At 29.8% G+C, this 22,086-nt stretch overlaps 1 protein-coding gene across 1 annotated transcript in view; it reads right to left on the minus strand.

Moving 5' to 3' along the window:
* Positions 1–22,086, minus strand: part of LOC107439048 (adenylate cyclase type 8) — a 209,941-nt gene that overhangs the window by 9,399 nt on the left and 178,456 nt on the right. Inside the window, exons 15-21 of the mRNA XM_071181577.1 lie at positions 21,436–21,516; positions 14,323–14,480; positions 9,712–9,793; positions 6,672–6,831; positions 4,170–4,360; positions 3,030–3,141; positions 1,837–1,961 (exon numbers count right to left, since the gene is read on the minus strand). Coding sequence (XP_071037678.1) covers positions 1,837–1,961; positions 3,030–3,141; positions 4,170–4,360; positions 6,672–6,831; positions 9,712–9,793; positions 14,323–14,480; positions 21,436–21,516 — 909 coding nt within the window. The remainder of the gene's footprint in view (positions 1–1,836; positions 1,962–3,029; positions 3,142–4,169; positions 4,361–6,671; positions 6,832–9,711; positions 9,794–14,322; positions 14,481–21,435; positions 21,517–22,086) is intronic.

The raw sequence follows: 22,086 nt of genomic DNA on the forward strand, positions 1-22,086 counted from the left end.
GGTAGAATTCTTCTACATAAGTACAATACTATGTCTTTGATGATAAAATACTATGTATTTGATGATAATATATTATGTCTTTGTGCTAGAGCATTGTGTTCATCGGCGAGCGAGCGCAGCGAGCCATGGTTCACGGCGTGAACCACATAGGATTGCGTAGCAATCCTCGGGGATTGGCGAGCGTTAGCGAGCAGGGGGCGGAGCCTCCTAGTTAATTCCTTATTGAGCTTAAATTAAATATTGTCATGTTTTTTAGTGCACGAATCTGAATTGAACAACCTGATTTTGCTCACTCTGGTTATTGTTATCTGGTTGCTCACTACGTGCTCTTGCGCGCCGAATCCAATCAATTAAAAATGAAAACTGTTGCCAGCGCGAGAAAAGAAATATCATCGGTTTTATTGATACATACGTACGTATTAGCTTTTATATAATATAGATAGATATTAAAGTATATGTAATTTACTTTTCAAAATGAATAGAGCTATAAGATGAAAAATTTCACTGCTGTTATCTTCAAGATATTTGAAAACTGAATCGCTTGTAGCAAAATTTAAAACAATGGCTAACTTTTAACCGATCAGAAAATTCCATTTCGATTTTCGCTGATACCGCTGGAACGGTTTGACGCAGAATGTTCTAATGTCGACAGTGACCTTCCTCGTGCTTTGAACTATCTGTATGCCAAGTTTCATAGCTTTCTGTCGGGTGGTTTAGGAGTCTATAAGGGACATACATACAGACATTCATTTTTATATATATAGATTATGGGTACCATTTTGATATTTTCCCCAGTCCCCCCTGAACTGAAGTTCCCCCTCTAATCATTTAAAATCTTTATTGCGGAAGAGATCTATCTAGCATTCATTTACTTCCTCTTTATCCCTGCTTTAGGGTACTTTGCTTTAGCGTAATATTAAAACTGAAATACTTTTCAAACATTGTTTTTTAAATTTCCATTAGACGCAAGTCAAAAACTAAACAACCACACACAATGTAATTCTATAGTTCAAAAAGGAGGTTAAGAATCCAGACAGATTCTTGGAATCTGACGGACCCTTCAGTTAAGAGAAAAATTTCTAAATTTAACTCAATTTCTTTTATGATAATCTGAATTAAAACTTTAATTTTAACTATTGACATTTTAACGTCAAAAACTTTCGATGTAATTTTAAATTTTTTGTTGTAAAACTATGAGTCTGTTATTGCTTAATGTTCTAGAGTTAGCTAATAGGGTGTTTGCCGTCGTGGTAATGAGTTCTTTTTAAAATGCTTGACTTACAAAGATCACGCTCAAGACATTTCATACATTTAAAATTTATTTTATGAAGCCTTCTCAGACTTTATTTAAGGATGAATCAGAAAATTTTACAGAAACTTTCTAAGGCTCAAAAGTGAGAGAAAAAACCCGAAGAACTACAGTCAATATTGAAAAGTGCAAAAGAAAACTATTTTAATAAGTTGTACCCTTCGAATGCATACTGTTAATACAAGGATGACAGATACTGCAGATTCTGCAATTTTTTTTCAAATTTGCTTTGGGTGAAATGGAACATTTTAACATTTTTACAGCTTAAGTTATCACTTATTCTTGAAACAGACAAGTGTATTGCATTTATACTAAAGAGTAGAAGCTGAGACTGTAGTGGAACAAAATAATGCAAGATTTCGATTAAAATTTAAATTTCTTTTTTTATTTTGCGTAAGTATAACAACATTTGTCATTTCAAGTATTTTTTTTACCAAGAGTAACAGTCTTAAGCTGTTGCGTATTGATTTATATTTCAAAATATTGTTTTCCGAATTTGCTGAAAATGTTTCGTTGCTGTGGTTTACCTGAATCTTATCAAAAGTACCCGTTGAATCCATGCGGCTGGCTTCATTCACAGTATTTCCCCAGATGTCATAAACTGGCTTTTTGGCACCAATCACTCCGCCCACCAGGGGGCCGTGGCTGATTCCTGTTGATGATTGAACAACCTTAGGTTAGAAACACCTTTTAATAATACATTTTTAGAATTCTGATTAAAAAGTTATGTGAAAAAAAAAAGAATTCGCAAAACGGGTCACACAATAATAGAAAGGGGGGGGGGATTAAACGTTATCATAGTGTGACGAAATATAATTGTGTTTGGAAATAGTAAATGAGAAACAAAAACCATCAGAAGATATTGCTTCTGTTTAGTGATTTCGCCTTTAGAAGAACCATCTTTAAGCTTGAACCTAAAATAAACCGGTTTCAGGCATATTTAACTCGTTGCAATTAGATTTTTATTTAATGTTATTTAAATTGATGTAAGTACTAAATCATTTCAATTACTTCATAAAATATATTTATAATATAACGAACAATCCTAAAATAATGTGTTCACCAAATATTAAGCTGTAAAATTTTTTAATTTCTTAATAATATCTTTCTTATTTAATAGTTGTGAAATTTCGATGTTTAGTCTGAGGACAGCAAAGGTTAATTATCCCCCTCCGCTCTTATTGATTTTAATATTGATTGATCAAAATGCATAAGCTTTTGTTTCTTTCTGACTTAAAAGGGCGTTATACCGATGGGAAAAACTTTTCATGACACATTCTATTTTATCTCCATTGGTAATTTGAAGTTAAAAGTTCAGAGACAAGTGTGTTCTCTGTCAAACCCAGAGTAAACTATGGGATCTAATTGGCTGAAATTGTTTTTATCAAAATTCAAAAAAATTATGGAAGAATTATTCCCCCTGTGTAATCTTGAGTATTCCTGCCATAATTTAATTGCATTTTGATATTTTGAAAAAAAAATTTACTCTGGTTTTACCTGAACTCTCTTTTCTCTAAATTTTAACCATGAAACAAAAGTCAATGAAGTTGAAAGTTGTCATGAAAAGCTTTTCATTCGGTAATAACGTATTCTTGAATATTGATGGTCGTGAACAGTGCTTTCCCCCCTCTTTTTACAAGAATTCTTTAAAATGCATTGGCATGTTTTTAAGTTAAAATTTTTTTTTCATGGTTGGTTAATATGAGCTCGTGTTATTTACCTATGCGTAACTTGAAGTTGTTGAAAGAATGCTTGTTAAGTTCGTCGAGTGCTTCACGCATAGAAAAAGCGAAGTCCACCAACGCCGTCAGGTGACCCCACTCCTCCGGACCCTGAAATGAAAACTCTTTTAGTTAGACTGGATGGCAAGAAAAAAGATGCAGCTAAATGCTCGGTATAACGAAATTCCGCATAAAATACTCTCGATATCTCGAAAGCCTTCTTATGTCAAAACAATATTTTCCCCTTGGCTATACGTAATGTTAATTTGAATTCCTATGTCGAAGAGTTTCTTCTCGAAACATTGCTATGTTAAAGTGTTTTTTCGAAATAGAAAATGAAATTTTTTGGAAAAATCACAATGTAAGTTCATTGTAAAACAATTATTTTCTATTCAATGCATCATTCATTTTGTACGTCCTTACCTTTTAAAATTAACTTTAAATACAAAAATTATCATTGTTGTATTTAAACTTATAGTCAACTATCATGACATACATATTTATAAGTAGTAATTCTAATGATTCATGGCTCTGCTTTTTAGAATAATATTTTAGAATATTTTTTCTACTTTTCAGAACATATTCTGATTTGACCTTGCTATATCTAAAAGTCCAAGGTAGACCATATAGATTATCATAAAAAGAGATTTTGTAAAAAATATGTTCTTTGATTATTTAAATTTAAGAACGGAAGCCTTTTTGGCCTCGTGACTCGAAGTTTAGAAAGCAAAATAAAAAAAAATTAACGAGTTAGTGTATAGGGGAAATACTGCCATAGAATCCATTGTTCTAGTAACTTTTTTTTTTCAACGGCGGGTTGCGATTTTCCAATCCAGCGGTCTTTAACGACCCGCTCTGTTGATTTTCCTTACATTTTCTTAAATAAAAAAAGAAGACTTTGATTCTTTTAAAATTTGTGACAAATTTTAAAATAAATAAAAGCTCATATAATAATAGGGAGCAACTTAAACCAAGAGAAAAATCTATAAAAAAGAACCATTAAAGGCATTGTAAATTAGCAGATAGGTAACTGAGAATGGATAAAACTCTCTGATTTTTTTTCAACAAATAACAGATTGTCTGAGATGAAATACCATTAAGTATTCTTATGTAAAACAAATGTGGGTAAAATGACGAACCTTTCTACTGGGATTAAGACCAGATGCCGCCATATAAGTACTGCTTATGGTCTTTATTTTCTCTAACGGCCTGAAACGTTCCTCATCCAGCAACTGAAATAATAATAGTAATAATAATAATAATATATCATTTATATATATATATATATATATATATATATATATATATATATATATATATATATATATATATATATATATATATATATATATATATATATATATATATATATATATATATATATATATATATATATATATATATATATATATATATATATATATATATATATATATATATATATATATATATATATATATATATATATATATATATATATATATATATATATATATATATATATATATATATATATATATATATATATATATATATATATATATATATATATATATATATATATATATATATATATATATATATATATATATATATATATATATATATATATATATATATATATATATATATATATATATATATATATATATATATATATATATATATATATATATATATATATATATATATATATATATATATATATATATATATATATATATATATATATATATATATATATATATATATATATATATATATATATATATATATATATATATATATATATATATATATATATATATATATATATATATATATATATATATATATATATATATATATATNCGTAAATTTTACCCTAGGTTATAAATACTGTCTTTTCTTTGACGGAAAGATAACGGCTGAATATTTGTCACTAAAAAGAAGTCTTTCTATTCAATATGTTAACAGAAATAGCATAAAATTCTGTATTGATATTTCATATGGTATTTTAGCCGACTCTACTGTTTCAAGTTAAAATTTGATTTGTATTCCAGCTTTTTTTATTCAATAAGGAATGTCGTGAGCTTCATAAATGTAAGCCGTTTCTGCTTTTTCTGAATATTTTGCATGAAGAATTTATTTAAAATCCCTAGAGATGCATTAAAATTTTTATGAAATTGCTTTCACTAAATAAAATTATAGTTTGAATTTAAATTTTATTTTTATTTTTTGAAAAAAAAGAATTAGAAAATAAAAAAAGAATTAGCAATGCTATTTATTATTTTTATATAAAAGGTATACGGAGAATAAATGAAACACTCATTTAGACACTATAAAACATATAATATATACATATATATATATATATATATATATATATACATTATATGCAAGTATCTATGCCATTATATAAGACTGTATAATGTATGCCGCAATTCATGCAGTAGGCATGGAGTGGAACTCAAAAAAATTTTTTTTGGGGACAAATCTGATTTACGTGGTGGCAACGCTCTCTTCAACCTTATATTTGATTCTTGATCGGATTCTTATTTGCAGTCATATTCCTGACTTATATCTAGATTTCAGATTTGTTGATAGCAGATAGATAAACATAGTAGTTAGATAGTTTTTTAGAAACATAGATTTGTAGATAAAGGTACGAGTAGATCCAGTCTTTTCATGGACTTTTTGGAGGCGTTCGGATTCATAGGAGTCGTCTAGCGCTGCTAGACGATTCCGAGATTAGCCACAACAACAACACAACAGATTTGTAAATACTAGATAGATTTGTAGATAGTAGATAGATAGATGTGGCGTAGAGAGACATGGCCAATCAGGTGAACCGGGTTTGAATCCCAGTGATGGCTGGGAACATATGAATTGATACGATTCTCCGAATTTACGAATAGATACGAATACGGCTCGATACGAAACCCGAACCCGGTTGCACCGATTACAGTGCAGACGTAAAATATCCAGAGTGGTAGACGGATCATGGGTTAGAATCTCTTGCCGTTAGGATAATCGAGTGGTTTTGCACTCCATGTCACGCAAATACGTATTAGTTCCATTCAAAAAGTTCCTCCAATACTATCCATTAGTTCCCTTGTCATCTGGATTAGGTTCAAAATGACATGGCTACAGATTTGAACATTAATAGTCGTAAACCCCAAAAAGCTGTTCAGCGACGCTTATAAAATAAAATGAGTAAATGTAAAAAAGATAAATAAATAAACACAAATAAATGTGGGGAGAACTCCTGATTAGGCTTTTCATAGTGGGTTCTGATCTTAGAATAAAATCTTGGGTCTACAAAATGCTTCGGTGTCAGTAGCGAATCCAAGTTTTAAATGTTTTTTTTCTATTATTTTTGCCACGGTAGATTATTTCGATGAGAGATTCTATTGTCGAGATATCGTGTATCCGAAATCCTACAGAAAACTTGGTTATATCTGAAGATAATTAATTTCCGCGAGATCCAACTGCGCGATATTTTGTAAATCCTAAGATTCTAACAACCGATATTTTGCTACACAAAACTGATGAATAAATACCTCTTCTAAATGAAACATGGACAATTTTTTAAAAATACTTTTAGCAATAACAAATTCACCTGTTCTGCATAATTAAAAAAATAAGCAAACTCGTCATTACCTCATAATTTCTGTCCTGGAGAAGAAAGTAGGATGCGACATGATCGGGTAGAATATTTTTCAACAATTGCTGATTATGCTGCCTCAGTTCTCGCATTTCCTGCAACTCTTTTTGAGCCTGAAGTTTCCACAAGAAATCCAACCGAGACGTTATCTCGATCTGTTGAAGAAGAATTGAGATGTTTATATGCAATTGGATTGGAAAAATGAATGAGTCAAAGTGTTTCATGAAATTTGTTCATCCAACTTCATTGACTACAATGTTTTTATTATGTAGTGGTGCATGAATTGTATTTTCCAACAAAAAGTATTTTTAGATATGTCCCTATTGCATTTTTTTCAAGTTTTCATGATAATGGTGATCAAAACGGAAAAGGAATTCGCTTTTTAATAGCTTAAGCTTACATGACTAGGTGTGACAGTTGAATTAAAAAATAAAAAATGTTCAATTGCGAGGTTTGTAAAAGCCTTTTCAAACTATAGAAGTAACGTTAATAAATACCTAACTGCAGCAAAATATAGTTCCGTAAGAAAAAAAAATTCTAATCTTTAAGAGGTAAACCTTAACGTCTAAACATATGTAAATAAAATTAAAATATTAATTATGGATGCGTGGAGTATTTTTAAAACTTCCAAACAATGTGCATCACTATTTTCATATTTTTCTAAAATAGTGTTTGAGCGATCGCATGTTTATTAAAACTGAGATCTTAATAAAATCTTTCGAGAAACTGAAGCATTCATCAATCCGCTTTCAGGATTCCCAGTCTATACTTTAAGATTTCAAATTTGTTTAATTTACATTTTGTTATTTTCAAGATTATATAGATTATTATTTCTTATTTTCGTATTTATTTAGTTTTTTTTAATATTTTATAAAAGTCTATTCATTTATACATTTAAATTTGTCTTTCCTCCTTTTAATGCTTGTTTAAAGATTTTTCTAGACTTTTTTCACATGACATCACATTTTTTACAATACTGTTATCTTTTTTAAATCTTCCTTTCTTAGTTTGTTTCCGGTTATTTCTAGTTCTTTTGAATTTTCTTTTTAATTTTCACATTGTTTATTTTCTACTCTATATTTATTTTTCATTAAAATGTTTTTCGTTGTCTTTCTTTCATTATTCTCAACTATTACGCATTCAATGTGTAATAAATTCAAATTTTAAAATCAGGGATTATTTATTTTAAAAACAAGGATTCCGTGGATGGGTTTTGAGAGTTAAACTTTCTTTAACCCGTTAAGATTTTAGAAAACTGTGCTTACAATTGTATCTAGTCAATAATTAATTATTTATTTACTGTTATTTTTGTTATTTTTAAGAAATTATTTTAAAATGCCTGTGAAAAATATGGTAAATTTATTCTAATAAGAACGTATTGAATAAATTACAATAAGGATATGCATGTATGAAAAACTGCGGTAGAATTTTCCCTCGTATGAATTCGAATTTTTTAATTAAATAATAGCGTCTTAAAATAATGTGTCTTAAAATGAATGTTTATGACCCAAAATTGTAATAAGTATATTACAATACAAGTAAAGGAATTGACAGTTTTACTCAGGTATGAGTCGGATTCACGCAATGCTTAGGGGTATCATCTTCGAAAATATTATGGGATCTCCACATCAGAAAGTTGAACCCTGGTTTCGAGTTCCAAAGGCGTAGAAAAATTTGAAACTCTACCTTAAATTACAGATCTAGGATACGAAATTCAACGTTTTATTTAAGAAATTCAAGTGAAAAAAAAAGAAATGGAAACTAGAAAGAAAAAAAAAAATCGATGATAGGAAACTAGATCATCTCGGTATCTAGACTGTGATCTCCCCTTCCCCTTACTTTTCAAATAAAATTCGAGACGTAGACTTAAAAGATTTCGAACACGTCTTGGGAAAGTTAGACAGAAGGGAAGAAAGAAAAAAAAGAAGATTCCTTTTATCCTTTCTTTGAAGACTTTGTTTTCTTAAGTCTTCTTCAATGTCCGATCGTCCTCCTGGGGGAAGAAATCGAGACCCAATAAAAATATTATCGTCAAGTGTTGAATTTTCACAGATAAATGATACTCTTGACCATAAAGTGTATAAAAAAATAGATTTTATGTCACCGTCACCTTAATCCCGTTTTTCAGGATTTATTTAAGTTTTATTTTATATGTTCATCAAACGATTACATAATCGTTTGATGAACTGCCCACCGAAATGACTTTCTTTTTGCTTTTAGGCTCATGGGTTGTATGAAAAGATTGGCTGGGTCACCTACAACTGGATAATTGGTTCTGTTAAAAAACAAGAGTGATGTATGAAAACCAATATCGTTAAGAAAAAATTTATAGCGATGATTAATCATCCATCTTACAGTGATCTGAAACTAATGACGGGATGAAGCCATACATATAAGGATGCTGTCTTTGATTTTTGAATATTTTGCATTGACTTAAATTACATAAAACAGTTAGGGGTTCTGATTATGGATTCTATTAGAATGAACAAGTTTTCGACTTATCTCGATTTTCGCGAAAATGTTTTGTTTAAAATTAATTTTAGTAACATTGTTCAATAAATGTTTTTCAAAAGACGATATAATTCCTTTAGTATTAATTTCTACACATAAAAGAAAGAATCTGTCTGTTTTAATTTAGGCTCTCTAATAGCCTCCAAACCATTATTTACAAATAGAATAGGCATTTCAATGAAACGCGATTTCCCCCCAACCCTCTCTGTTGCCACTGCAAATATACCCCAGAATATTCCCACTTCTTACAGATTTGCTGTGGGGGAAAAAGTAAGATTTTCTTTGGTTACATTAACTGAAAGGGTAAATCGCATAACTTTGATTCTACTTGCAAAGAGTATAGTTAATTTGAAGCAAAGAATCGATAAATACAGTTTTTTTAATGATAATTTGAAGACTTTTTCTAATATCAAAGGCCTTATTTCGAAGCTAAATTTCAGTTTGTTTTACGGCAATGGCAATGAAAACTTTCGACATTATAAATATCTTTAGAAAAAGCGAAAACATTGAATCAAATACCCTACCAATCTGCAGTGATAGCTGACCATGTAAAAGAAAATGACCAATAGAACAACTGCTCGGAGCTTCAAGGAAACGCAGTTCTTTCTAAAAGAGAAAAAGTAACATTATACATTGCTAAAATACGAGGATGGATCAAATAGAAATGAGACTTTTTAAAAAAAAAAAATTAAATATTAGAATTTTACTTTTAAAAGAGCCGCCAGTGAGCCACGATGGCTCAGGGGATAGAGGGTTCGCCTTCCAATGAGGTGAACCGGGTTCAAATCCCCAGCGATGGCTGGTCGAAATGAATTCCGCATCCGGCTTGCACCGACCACAGTACTGACGTGAAATATCCTCAGTGGTGGACGGATCATCGTTTAGAGTCTCTTTGCCGAATTTAGAAATTTGGCAGAAAAATTTCATTATAAACAATACTTTAACCAAAAGATTAATAACAGTAATGAACTTTTTAGCAGATAATGAGTATTTATTAAAAATTTAATAGCTTCTTATTTCACAAATTTATACTGTATAATTTCTTTCTCTTTGTCTTTTTTCTTCTTCATAATTTCCACACTTTCAGTTTAAAAGGAAATTATTATTTTTTTTTTAAATATCATGTTAAGTAGAAAATTTTTCATCGTAAACAACTATTCTTAAAGATTTCTTTGTAAAATAATGAACATTGTTATTTTCTTCCTCTGATGTGTATATTATACAATCTAGCATAGTCTCAATGAGATTATTATGTAACAAATTCTATATCACTGTATTTATACACTGTAACTATTTATATATTGCAAATATTATCTTGTACATATCAAAATTTCAAAATTAATACCGCTGACTGGACCCGTTCCTTGGCTGGAGTGGAGCTGGACTAATGGCCAAGTCCTGGGCTATATGGTTAAGGGTTTTGTATAACCTAGGCACATGCTCAGGGCTTGGAGGTAAGAAAAAAAAAGTTCCTTTGCCGTTAGGCTAACCGTGGGAGGTTCCCGTGGTCTTCCTCTCCATGTAACGCAAATGCGTGTTAGTTCCATGAAGAAGTCCTCCACGAAGACAAATTTCTCCTAATACTTGATCCAGGAGTTCCCTTGTCTTCTGGATTAGGTTCAAAATTACAAGGCTACGGAGTTAAACATTAGTAGTCGTAAACCCAAAAATTGGGTCTGTGTTCAACGACGGTTATAAAAAAAAAAAAATTAGCCTGAAGGTGCCAAGTCCAGACGATAAGGAGAAAGTTCAGCTGTTTTCCAGTGTAATTATTGTAACTTGTGTTGTGTTACTACGGTTTTTGACAAATGTCTTTTTTTCCTATCCTTTTTTGTTCTAAATTTCAGGTACCTACCTCGTTGAGTTTTTTCGATGCTCCAAATCGTCATGAATTATGCTTTCCATAACTCATTTCTGTTAGAACACTAATTTTTCGAACTTTACTTTGTCAATCATAATGAACAATGTCTAAAAAGTGGCCAATTTTCTCTGTTGTCAGACTTGTTCTGGGTCGAAGGTGTCAGAAACTCTTTAGCATGAAAATGGAAGTTGTAGATAACCACAGTATCTTCAGATTATTTTTCATTTTAGATTTGTGGACAGGAAAAGGGGACTAAAAATTGCAGATAGAAAAAATAAAATAAAAAAGCAAGTTCGTTCTCGGTATTCTTGGAAAAATAACATAATTTTTAAATCCACATGAATGAAAGACAATATTTTTCTTTTTAAGATCTGATATTAAAAAAAATAAATAAATTGCCATAAGAGCTTCAGATTAGGATTATTCCTTTCACGTGTGCAAAGTATTAACGATAAATTGCTTTCTCTGTTCGTTTGTAGCTGGAATAATTAATAAACTCTTGCTTTCTACCTCCAATAGATAACAAAAATATTTTCCACTTTTAATTAACATGGTTTCACATTTTTATTTTTCAATTTATTCTTTCTTGGAAAAACATTCCAATTTTCTAAGTTTTTGATATACTTGTTTGATACTTAATAACTTTGAGCGAATAGAATTTGTAAAATAAACACTATTTTCATGTTCCACTTCTTGCTCCAAAATTTTCTTCATACTTAACAGGACCGCCACAAACAACAACAATGCAGTATGAAGATTTCAAAGTGTTCATAAACTAGACAAAAATGTGTTTTGGGTCTAAAACTAGTTTCTTGGTATTTACTGATTTTATTTCTTTTTTCCTTCTATTTTTGAAAACCGAAAACTTTACGTGAACAGCGCGAATCCTGATAGTTTAGAAAATGATTTAAATTTAGCTGATTAATTAAACTAATTGGAAATTTATTCAATATTAACTTAATTTCAAAATTATCAACTTTTAACTCAAATGCTGCAAATAAGTTTCAAACTAATATGTAAAAATATAATCGAAGTTTTCCGCTATTATCGTTACATTTTTACTACATGGTAGGACCCAGTTTTTCAAAAATAATTTCCGTATTTTTTTTTTCTTGTAGTTTTTAGCATGAAATTAATACCTAGTTTACGAAAAATATTTGCCCCGTAAACGAAATAAACAGTTTACTAGCTTTTTGTTCTCACAAAGAAAAATAAAGCCTTCTCAAATTGATAAGCAAGTTAATTTGCTTTTTGTGAAATGTTAGTTTTATTACTACGATTAAGCAGCAAGAATCCACAAAAAAAGAAAAATACAAAGAAAACAAGGGAATAAATAAAAAAAAAGGAAAAATAAGGATCCAAACGAAAAAAAAGTTTTGCAATTTTTTTGTGTAAAAATTTAAAATATATTAAGAATTTTTTTATTAAAATTATTTAGAGAATTTTTTTGGAGTTCAAATAGACAATGTACTATAATAATACCACAAGAATCTAATTTTTCGTCCCTTTTAAACTTACTTTTGCATTATTAAGAAAAAAATTTATTCTCCAAATATCAAATTTGTTTTTTGATTTATTGATGATTTAATTTTCTTTAATTTTTTAATTCAATTTTCTTTAGTAATTTTGTTAAATAATCTTTGCCTAAAAGAGCTAATATTGTTTCGTAATCGTTACATTAATATTAATTGCAATTTTTTGGATATAAATATTAAAAAAGAAGAAAATATGTGCCATTTTGACATACGATAAAAGGAAAGATTTTAAGTTTAATAAAAACTAATTACATTGAATTCTAATCTTTCAGAAAACATTTATTTAAATACTATTTTAATCAAATAGATAAAGATAAAGGAATTTGTAGTAATATTTATTTATCAAAAAGAAAAAAATAGACAAACTTTTTTTAAAATTTGATAAAAACCAACAGATATTCAACAGATGTTATTAAATTTTATACAAAATCATCGAGTTGATTTTGTATTAAAATTAATAAATGAGCATATTTACATTAAAATCTTTTAATTATCTAGATTGATACTTTTGCCATGTACAAATCCAATTTGGGCAAATCCATGGCAAAAATCTAAACTGGAGTTATATAAACTGGGTTTAGTGAATCGTTCGGAAAATTGGTATTATACCCTAAGGATTCATCTCGGCTCAGACTCTCGACCAGAGTCCACCGTCCAGTACCAAGCTTGTGGGCCGCGGCCTACGCATTGTTAATAAACCCTCAGGTACACTATACAAATCTCAGTCATCTCTCTTAAGCACTCGGGATTTTCCCAATGTACGCCTATCGAAAGTAATACTCTTTACGTTTTTCGTTTTAAGTCTACCCAAACTAAAATGATTTTCTTTTCTTAAAACCATGGTTGTTACTGTCTACGAAGTTTTTTTCTCATGCAGTAGCAAAATTAAAAACAATATCAATATTTAAAATTATACATACCAATTAAATTTTTTTAAAATTTAAATGAACTATACAAGAGTGGAAAAGCTAAGAAAATGTAGCTGTAATACTGAAGTTAAAATTAGTTTTTTTTCAAAAAAATGTAGCCTTGAGAAAACTGATATAACAGTTTTTGATTTTTCTAGGACTTAGATAGGAACTCTAACTTCTATAGGAGTTTCCGGATGGGAGGCTAGTTATTCTGAAAACTACTTGAATAATTCAAAAACGAAACTTTTGAATTTTTTAAAATCTTGGTTTCTTTTTAGACACCAGGATCTCAATTTTTTATTCAGTTAAGTATTGCGTCGGTTATAGTAGTTTTTCTTTAAGGCAATTGATAAGTTTTATTGGGTTGCTTTAAATGTTACATTTTTTAATGTAACATCCTACCATTTGTGTCATAATTGGAAATTTTTTTTTTCACGAGCTCCCTGAGCCTTAAGCTACAACTTAATCCCAGTTGGGCTCAAAATTGTCTCAGTATGGGTTCTAAATCAACATGCAACGAGAGAGCAATATCGGGCAGTCTAGATTTTTTATTATTGGCCCTTTAAAGGGCCAACATCAGCCTATATACGGCAAATATAGGGCATATATTGGATAATAATAATGGGCATAATAAATAGGTATAATAATAAATATAAAATATCGGGTTAATCTGACAACTCTGTACAGGACCGATATTGGGTGTAAAGTGGTTGTAAAATATCAGAGAATTCCTTATAGGGCCAATATCGAAAAAAATAACGGTCCTTTGAGTGAAGATTCGTGGATCCAAGCTATTTTGCAGCAAAGGGAGGAAGAAGAGGAGGATACCTTTCGCAGAATCCCTCGAAGATGTCACGGAATAGGAGTAGCATGAGGAGTAGGTAGATGGTGAGCATAAGGAAGAGAAGTCCAAGTTTCAGGAGGTAATGCACTTTCAGGAAGGATACACAAGCCACCATAGTTAAGATCCAGCTCAACACAAAATACTAAAAAATAAACAACCTTTTTATCACTACATATTCAAGAGGGTTCATTTAACCTCCTTTATTACTATATATAAAAGTGGATGGGTCGCAATTTTCCATTGTTGTCAATACATTTTTGTTAGCTGGGAATAGTTTTCATATTGGTTTGGTTGCCATCAACATAAAATTGATATTAGTCATAAAGTTATTGTTTTCCTCCAAATATATCGGTTTCCCTAATTTAAAGGTTAAAATTACCTATACTGTTATTATTACGTTTTCTTATTTTGTTTGATTTATAAATTAAGAGTTTAGGAGGATTGTTATTATTTTTATTATTAGAATAATTTAATTCTACGATGCATTTCAAGATAAATATATTTAAATCGGTGTCTGATATTATTAATAGTTTTATAGGTATTATTTTTGGTGCAAATGACATTAACAAACTATTATGAATGATGGTTAAAGAGATTCGTTAAATGATTTAGAACTTCACTTTCAGCTTCATTCACAAAGTGATGAATGCAAACATTGTATTTAAAATATTCGCTTGCTAAGCTAAAATATTAAATGACAGTTGTGAACTCACCCAATTTGTTATGACAATATACTTTTAACTGTTATTTTAAAAAAAATGATTAATTAGAAAAACAATTTATGTTCACTTCATAAAGGAAATATTTGGACGTGGCGAGAGGAGGCACAAGAGAAAATATATATTTTTAGTTGAATCATTTCAACTGTAATTATGGCGAAGCAATCATCGGGGTTGGTGAGGGTCAGCGAGCCTCCTAGTATAAAATACCACAGAGATTTTTTCCAAAAGGTAATTTTCTTCTCAAAATCGGAGCCAAAAAATTTATTTTATTCTGTGCTAAATGAAGGAATGTGAAATACCTGAACCTGTAACCAAGAATCTCTAAACAACAATAGTTAAGTACAGAGTTGTAACAAAGTTGGCGTAGGAAAACAAAATGAAATACTTTTGCCGGTTTGTTGGATTTTATTTCTGTAAAGCTTAGGGTATTGAAACAATCTCAAATAATAAGTATAGCAATATCGTTGCAGATATTTCTTGTTTCAACTTAAAAACTCTATTTTTATTTATCTATTTATTTGGAAAACATATTTTTTTTTTGTTACTTCAAAAATAGAGGGGCGGGTTAGGCCAAGTTTTGTGAAGCTGGTTTTTATAACTTAACCATTACAACGGTTGAAAGTTTCGTTATTCTAACACTGTTTTAAAACATCATATTTTGTTTTAAAACTTTTGAAAGATTCGTCAAAATACCTTCATTTTTTTTTCTCTCAAGCTTATTAGATGTCGACCTAAGAATAATTCATAATAGCAAAGAATTTAGATTAAATAGTAGCTTTAATAAATAATTTGTTAATCATCCAAAAAACTTTTTTTAGTTGTTACATTCAAAACCTTATACAATAAGAATTTTTTTAAACTTGAATCAAATTTATCTAAAAGACATAACACAAAGTGGGAAGAAAATATAATTTTTCAATGTCAACAACTTCCTGCATATTCAGTCATCCTCATTATAAATAAAAGTTTCCATCGAGTTTTATCGGAATTACTCTCGCAAACCTTCATCATTTTATAGAACTTAACTGGCTAAATTCAATTAATTAATCTTTCTTTCTCATTATTAATAATGAGAGTTAAATCTTCAGTTAGGACAGTCTTTTACTGTCGAGAATAAATTATAATCATCCACTTTTGGCATTTAACGACAACGACGCAAACAAAAATCGTTAAATGATATTTAATTAAGACAATTTTAGCCCAGAAGCCTTTTTTCCCCAACTCTAGTCCATAAAACATTAAATAGTTCATATTTAATAAGTTTCATGCTTATAAAAAATGTTTTCAATAAAAACGGTGAGCATTTCTGTCTTTAAAAATTTTGAGATTATTCAAAAAGAGCTTCGTTTTTTGAAGGTCTCTTCAGATTTCAAGATAACGAAAGAATTCTTTAAACAATGGCAAATTTTACATTAGGGTGATTTCGTACTTTTATGTTAGCTTCCGTAAGCTCCCGTTTTTTTATACGCAAGATTGAAGCAACTGTGAATGCTCGCGTTTATTTTAGATGCTACCTATCTTTTGTTGGCGTGATTGACGTTAAGCACGCTACTTACAGCTGTTAAATACTGTTTTGTTTGTAATGTTTTCTGTTGAAGCCTACCTTCGAACTAAAAACATGGATATGGATTGCGAATTTGAAGAAATGTATGGATGAAATTTAGAAATCGTGTGATCTTACAACCATTGGCTTCAATAAAAAATTATTTTATTGGTTTTCATTTATCATTATGGTTGTCTAATGGCACTAGTTCCATAAGTAACTAGATATATTTTTGCTGTTTCAAAGTTATAAATTATATTTATTTTAACTGTACAATTTAGTTAACTATACAAGTTAAATAATCAATAGAAGTTCTCAATAACACTTATAATAAGCTGCATTCTTTATAGCTTAAATTCATCAAAATCTGTAATCTACCAAAATTTTCTGCTCACAGATCCACAGTTTTGGGTAGAGCAAAGCATTTTGAATCGTATGCCACAGCTTTAAACAAATAGTCTACATTTATTGTAAATGTGTGTTTTTTTTTTTGATTTTGTGGTCAAAGTTAAAATGACATTCCACTACGTTAGCGTATATAACTTGCAGAGGTTTGTAAAATCTCTTACTTTATTTTACGCAAGTTTGTTATTTCTTCACTGGCGCCATTTCACAAGCATGCGCTCTAGAAGTGCGCATGCGCAATTACTTGAAATCTTACGTACGGAAGCTAATGTAAATTTCGAACTATCTCTAATATCGATTATAAGGTCATCAAAGTCAAAACTTTTAAGGGAATATTACAATCGTAAAACTTTCAAAAAATAACATTTACATAATTGGATTGTTGGATGGTGGGATAGAAAGTATCTTAACATCTAGTGCAGAACCATATAAAGAGGTATCCAAAATCTCGTAACTCTGAATTGATATTTTCCACGATATTAATAGAACTGGGAAATATACGCTCACAATCCAAAATAGGTTTTAGTTTTTGTTGATCAACGTGTGGTAACGCTTGAAAATTACCATCTATGAAAAATTTCAGAATTATATTTCATCATTTCCTGACCACCATATAGACTAATCCCTGAGATAATAAGCTATATTTTTAAAATTTCGTACAGATACTCTTTTTTATCTTATCATTAAACTATTTTAACTGCAGAAAAGAAGAAAACGGAAAACTACGATTTGAAGTCTGCTGTTATTGGGAAGACTCAACTTACACTAATGTGTCTTGCTTTACATAAATGTAACACTTAACGGTTTGGTTAATAGTTCATTTTTAATATGAAGCATTTTAAGTCCACATCCCACCTGGAAGAATTACAGTAGTTAATAATAAGAAGAATGATAGATACAGGAGTTAAATGAAAATAATTTCTATACTACCTCTATGCAAACAATTTTTCTTTAACAGTCAGATAGATTTTACACGGAAGCACCATTTTCACAGTTCAAAACTTAATGTTTGAAGGTTTAAGAAATGATGTCCTTTTTAGGCATGCGAAATCGTCTAAAATGAATTTAGAAATTTAAAGAAATTTCTTCTTTTTCATTGCAACTATAATTTAAAAAAAAGTCTATTATAAGTATTGTAATCTTGAAGAATGATTTCAATTATTTATCTCCTGCACTCACCACCCTGTCAGACATCATAACAAACAAGCTTTCAACAAAATCTCGAAACGAGAGATTTCTTTTAATGATAGCCAAAATTATTTTTGAGAATTATTGAAATCACTTCAGTAGTTATTGAGAGTATTGTGTTTTATCCTAGGTTTTTTACACGTACTCCTATTTGTAAAATAACATAAATATATCGCATTTGGCTTTCAATTTCTTGTAATTCTTAGAAAAATTATTGTAAGACAGTTCCCTCGACACAATCTTGAATCATACCTTATTTTGATCACTTTCGCAATTTAGATTTCCAAGTAAAAAAACAAAAGTTTTGTGGAGTTATAAATATATTCAGCTAATAGAAGCATTCATAGAACTAGATCAAGAAAAAGGGGGAAAAGAAGCAGACCATTTAGGTACGATGGAGTTTGTTGAGATTGTTCTTGTTTTATTTTAAGCTGTATACTAACCAGTTACGAGAATTAGAAATGATATAAGCCGATTTGTTGATTTTTTAAATGAATCATTTTCTTTTTCCCCCTCTTTAGTCCAGCGTGTTTTATAACACACTCTCTATACAATGAATTTTACTCTCCCGATAAAGATGGTAAAATGTTTTTCGCTAAATCTAACACCGAACCTCATACTAATCAATCTCTAGTAATTGCTATTCATTATTTTAATAATATGATTAATCAGGGGGATGTGAGGGCCATTGACTCCGGTTTGCTCTACATACGACGTTTTTTTCCTTCTTCTTTAAGGCTAAGTGTCAGTTTACGTTTGTCCAGTATACTGCAACGGCATCTTTAATTGTATCGTAACTTAATTTAAATTTTAGTTTAGCTTGTTTATTTTAATATTTAGTTAAATTAAACTGTTTATTTAATTTAACATTTTTTTAAATAGAGATTTAAGATTAATTGAATTTCCAGTCTGTTTTTGAAATATCTGTTTGAAAGGACGATATATATTCTATATATACGAGTATGTTGTCGCTCAAACTGCGAGGAAAGGTGTTAAAGATAATCTTTGGCGTTGATCTTTGAGTCTTCCCTTTTTAATTCAGGATGGATTAGAGATAATTTAATTTTGATTGGGTTATTGGATAGTAGATGATTGGGTTTTAACTTTTCAGGAAGTGGGTTTCTGTAGGGCAGTAAACTGAGACAGAATGGATTGGAACTAAAAAGAGTTGGAAAATGAGGAAAAAGAATTGAATGAAAATGGAGGAAGAAAAGTTGATGAGAGAAATGTAGAAAAGAAATATAAGGTGACATGGTTTAGCATTTTTCATTTTCTATGTGTGTTATAATTTCAAAAATTTTATTTCGTTGATGTTACTGATTTTAATACATTAATTTTTATAGTGAGTATTTAAAAATTTAAATTAGCAGGTAAGCTAGATTATAATTTATTGTAGTTTCATCTTATGCATATTATTTCATTGTACCACTAGTCACAACAGCTATCTTGGTTAAGGCACACCATTTCTTAAAATAATGCCGTGGTTAAGAGCAAGGTTAATTAGATCAGGTTAGGTTAATTAATAAAATAGAAATAAAATATTCAATCCAAACTGAAATATCTTAGACCAATCCTGAATTAAAAAGAGGAGCTCAGTGATCCACCCAAATTACACCCAATTGTCTAAAGGTTACCCTCAACCCCTTCATATTCCAAGTCTCTATCATCGCATCAAATGATGTTTTTTTTTCTGCGAGTAACATGCTATATTTATAATTGCTGTGAGTTTACAACTGTTACTCATAACTGTTAGGTCAAGTTTAGCCTATATCTAAGGACAGCGCTGTCTACGCTTATTTGGAAAATGGCGCAAAATATTTAGAAAAGTCACAGTTTTGTGAAAATAAAAAGCATTTGTGGTCTAATTTCTTAATATTTAAAAGCTTACTCCAATGCTGCATTACTTAGGCTCCTTAAAATTTGCAAAAACAGAGAATAAAGCGATAATTTCGATAATTTTCATTCAGGTGAGAAAATGTCACCAAATTGGAGATTTTTAAAAAAATTTAATAACTGTGAAAATATTCAAGTTATTTGTCTGTTCTAAAGCCCAGATAATTCTTCACTGCAAAATTATATAGATATAGCTCAAAATCATCGTATTATTTCTAGTGTAAGGCTCTTAAATTATGACTTTTTTAAATTTTCTTTGGCAACAGATCGCTAAGTGAAGGGTGGCTTTTGTGGTCTTGAATTCGCACGCCGCAATTCAGCTACTTTTTTTACAGCCCTCATTAGCGGTACACTACAGAGTACATCTACGAATGGAAAGTCCTATCGTAAGACCTCGTTTCATATCACCTCGTTTCGGGCTTTTGTCGAAACGCATTGGTAAAAGTTCGAAATGGAATCCTATGTAATCATACTTCAGACATTTACCATGCCTCTTTAGTAGTCTAATGTTTTACCAGCAAAACCAAGGATTTACTAGATTTTTACAGTAGCATATTTTTGAGACTTTACTGCTTACATATAGTATTCTATTTTGTACATAGCTTAGTGATTTCTTACCATGTCACCATGTTTCTTATCATATTTTTCAGTCTGTGCAAAATAATCCACCTTGTAATTAATTTTGTATTTCATCCGAATTTTTGCTTTGCATTATTTCATTGATAATTTTTTACATTCCTTTTCATCTATGCTCACGAAAAATAATCTTCATTGTCAATTAAATTCATGATATCTGTGAGAGTTTGACATCGAATGCCGTACTATGTCATGGCCCTTCGTGTCTCTTTGACTTCTCCTTTGTCAATTTATTGATTAAACATCTATCATCGACCCTATTCTTTTACAATTCCAATGAATCAGTTATTGCCTCCTTCGCCGGTAATCGCTGAGATATTGTATAACTTTGTAAACTCTTAAAGAATGATTTCAAAATTGCTGATATTGAAACCAAAAGGAGTTATTAGCTTGGGGGGGTCAGAAATCCGAATTCATCGAAACAAAGGTATGTTTATCCAGAGAAAATACTTTCATAACTTGAAATATCGTATGAATTTACCATATTTGAGGCCACCTCCTCGAACCATTAAGATTGAGTCCTAGAATGCAAAAATCCGATCATAGGATTATAAGTTATTCAGGGTGGTCATTTTTTTTATTTTGCACACTGTACATTTATTTGTATTCATCTCATTGTTTATGACAATTATAAAATGATAAAAAAATTATTAACGATTAGTCGCCATATTAGACAGCTAATATGCATTTGAGTGTTAAGGGTGACTTACTTGGGGATGATGACAGGCTAAATTGTTTGTTTCCACAGCAGTTTCGGTGACATTTAACATTATGTGTCTCTCACAAGAAAACTAAAAAAGAAAAAAAAAAGAGCAGCTATTTACACTCCTTACATATATTAAGTTAAATCAATTCAAACTGAACTTTCACAATTAGTTATAGGGTGCGGTAAAAAAAATCGAGTCGAAGAATCGAAGTTAACCTAATTTCTTTTAATTTGCGCTTATTTCTTTTTGCCTACCACTTTAATAATAAAATATTTTATAGATTTTTTAAAATTTATTTTATCAGTGAATCACCCTCTAAACGTTTAAACGGTTAATCGGATTTTTCATTCTTTTAAGTACTTTGGCAATATCTCAACGAAATCACATAAAATCTGTATAAAAGTTATTTCCAAATAAGCATATTCTACCAGTAACCATGGTAGAATATGCTTATTTGGAAGTAAAAACACACTTTTTTTGAAGAAACCTATCATTTTTATAGCATTCGATTGAGCAGGCAAAAAGGAACCCTTAAGAAGCCAAACTTTATAAATTCAGACACTTGAGAATCTACAAAGACAAATGAGCATTTGGCATAAAAAATGGAAGATCGCCAATTGTGGCATGCATCACTTGGGAATCGTGATGCTTTTA

This window comes from Parasteatoda tepidariorum, chromosome 6 (assembly GCF_043381705.1).
Source record: "Parasteatoda tepidariorum isolate YZ-2023 chromosome 6, CAS_Ptep_4.0, whole genome shotgun sequence".
Taxonomy (NCBI): domain Eukaryota; kingdom Metazoa; phylum Arthropoda; class Arachnida; order Araneae; family Theridiidae; genus Parasteatoda; species Parasteatoda tepidariorum.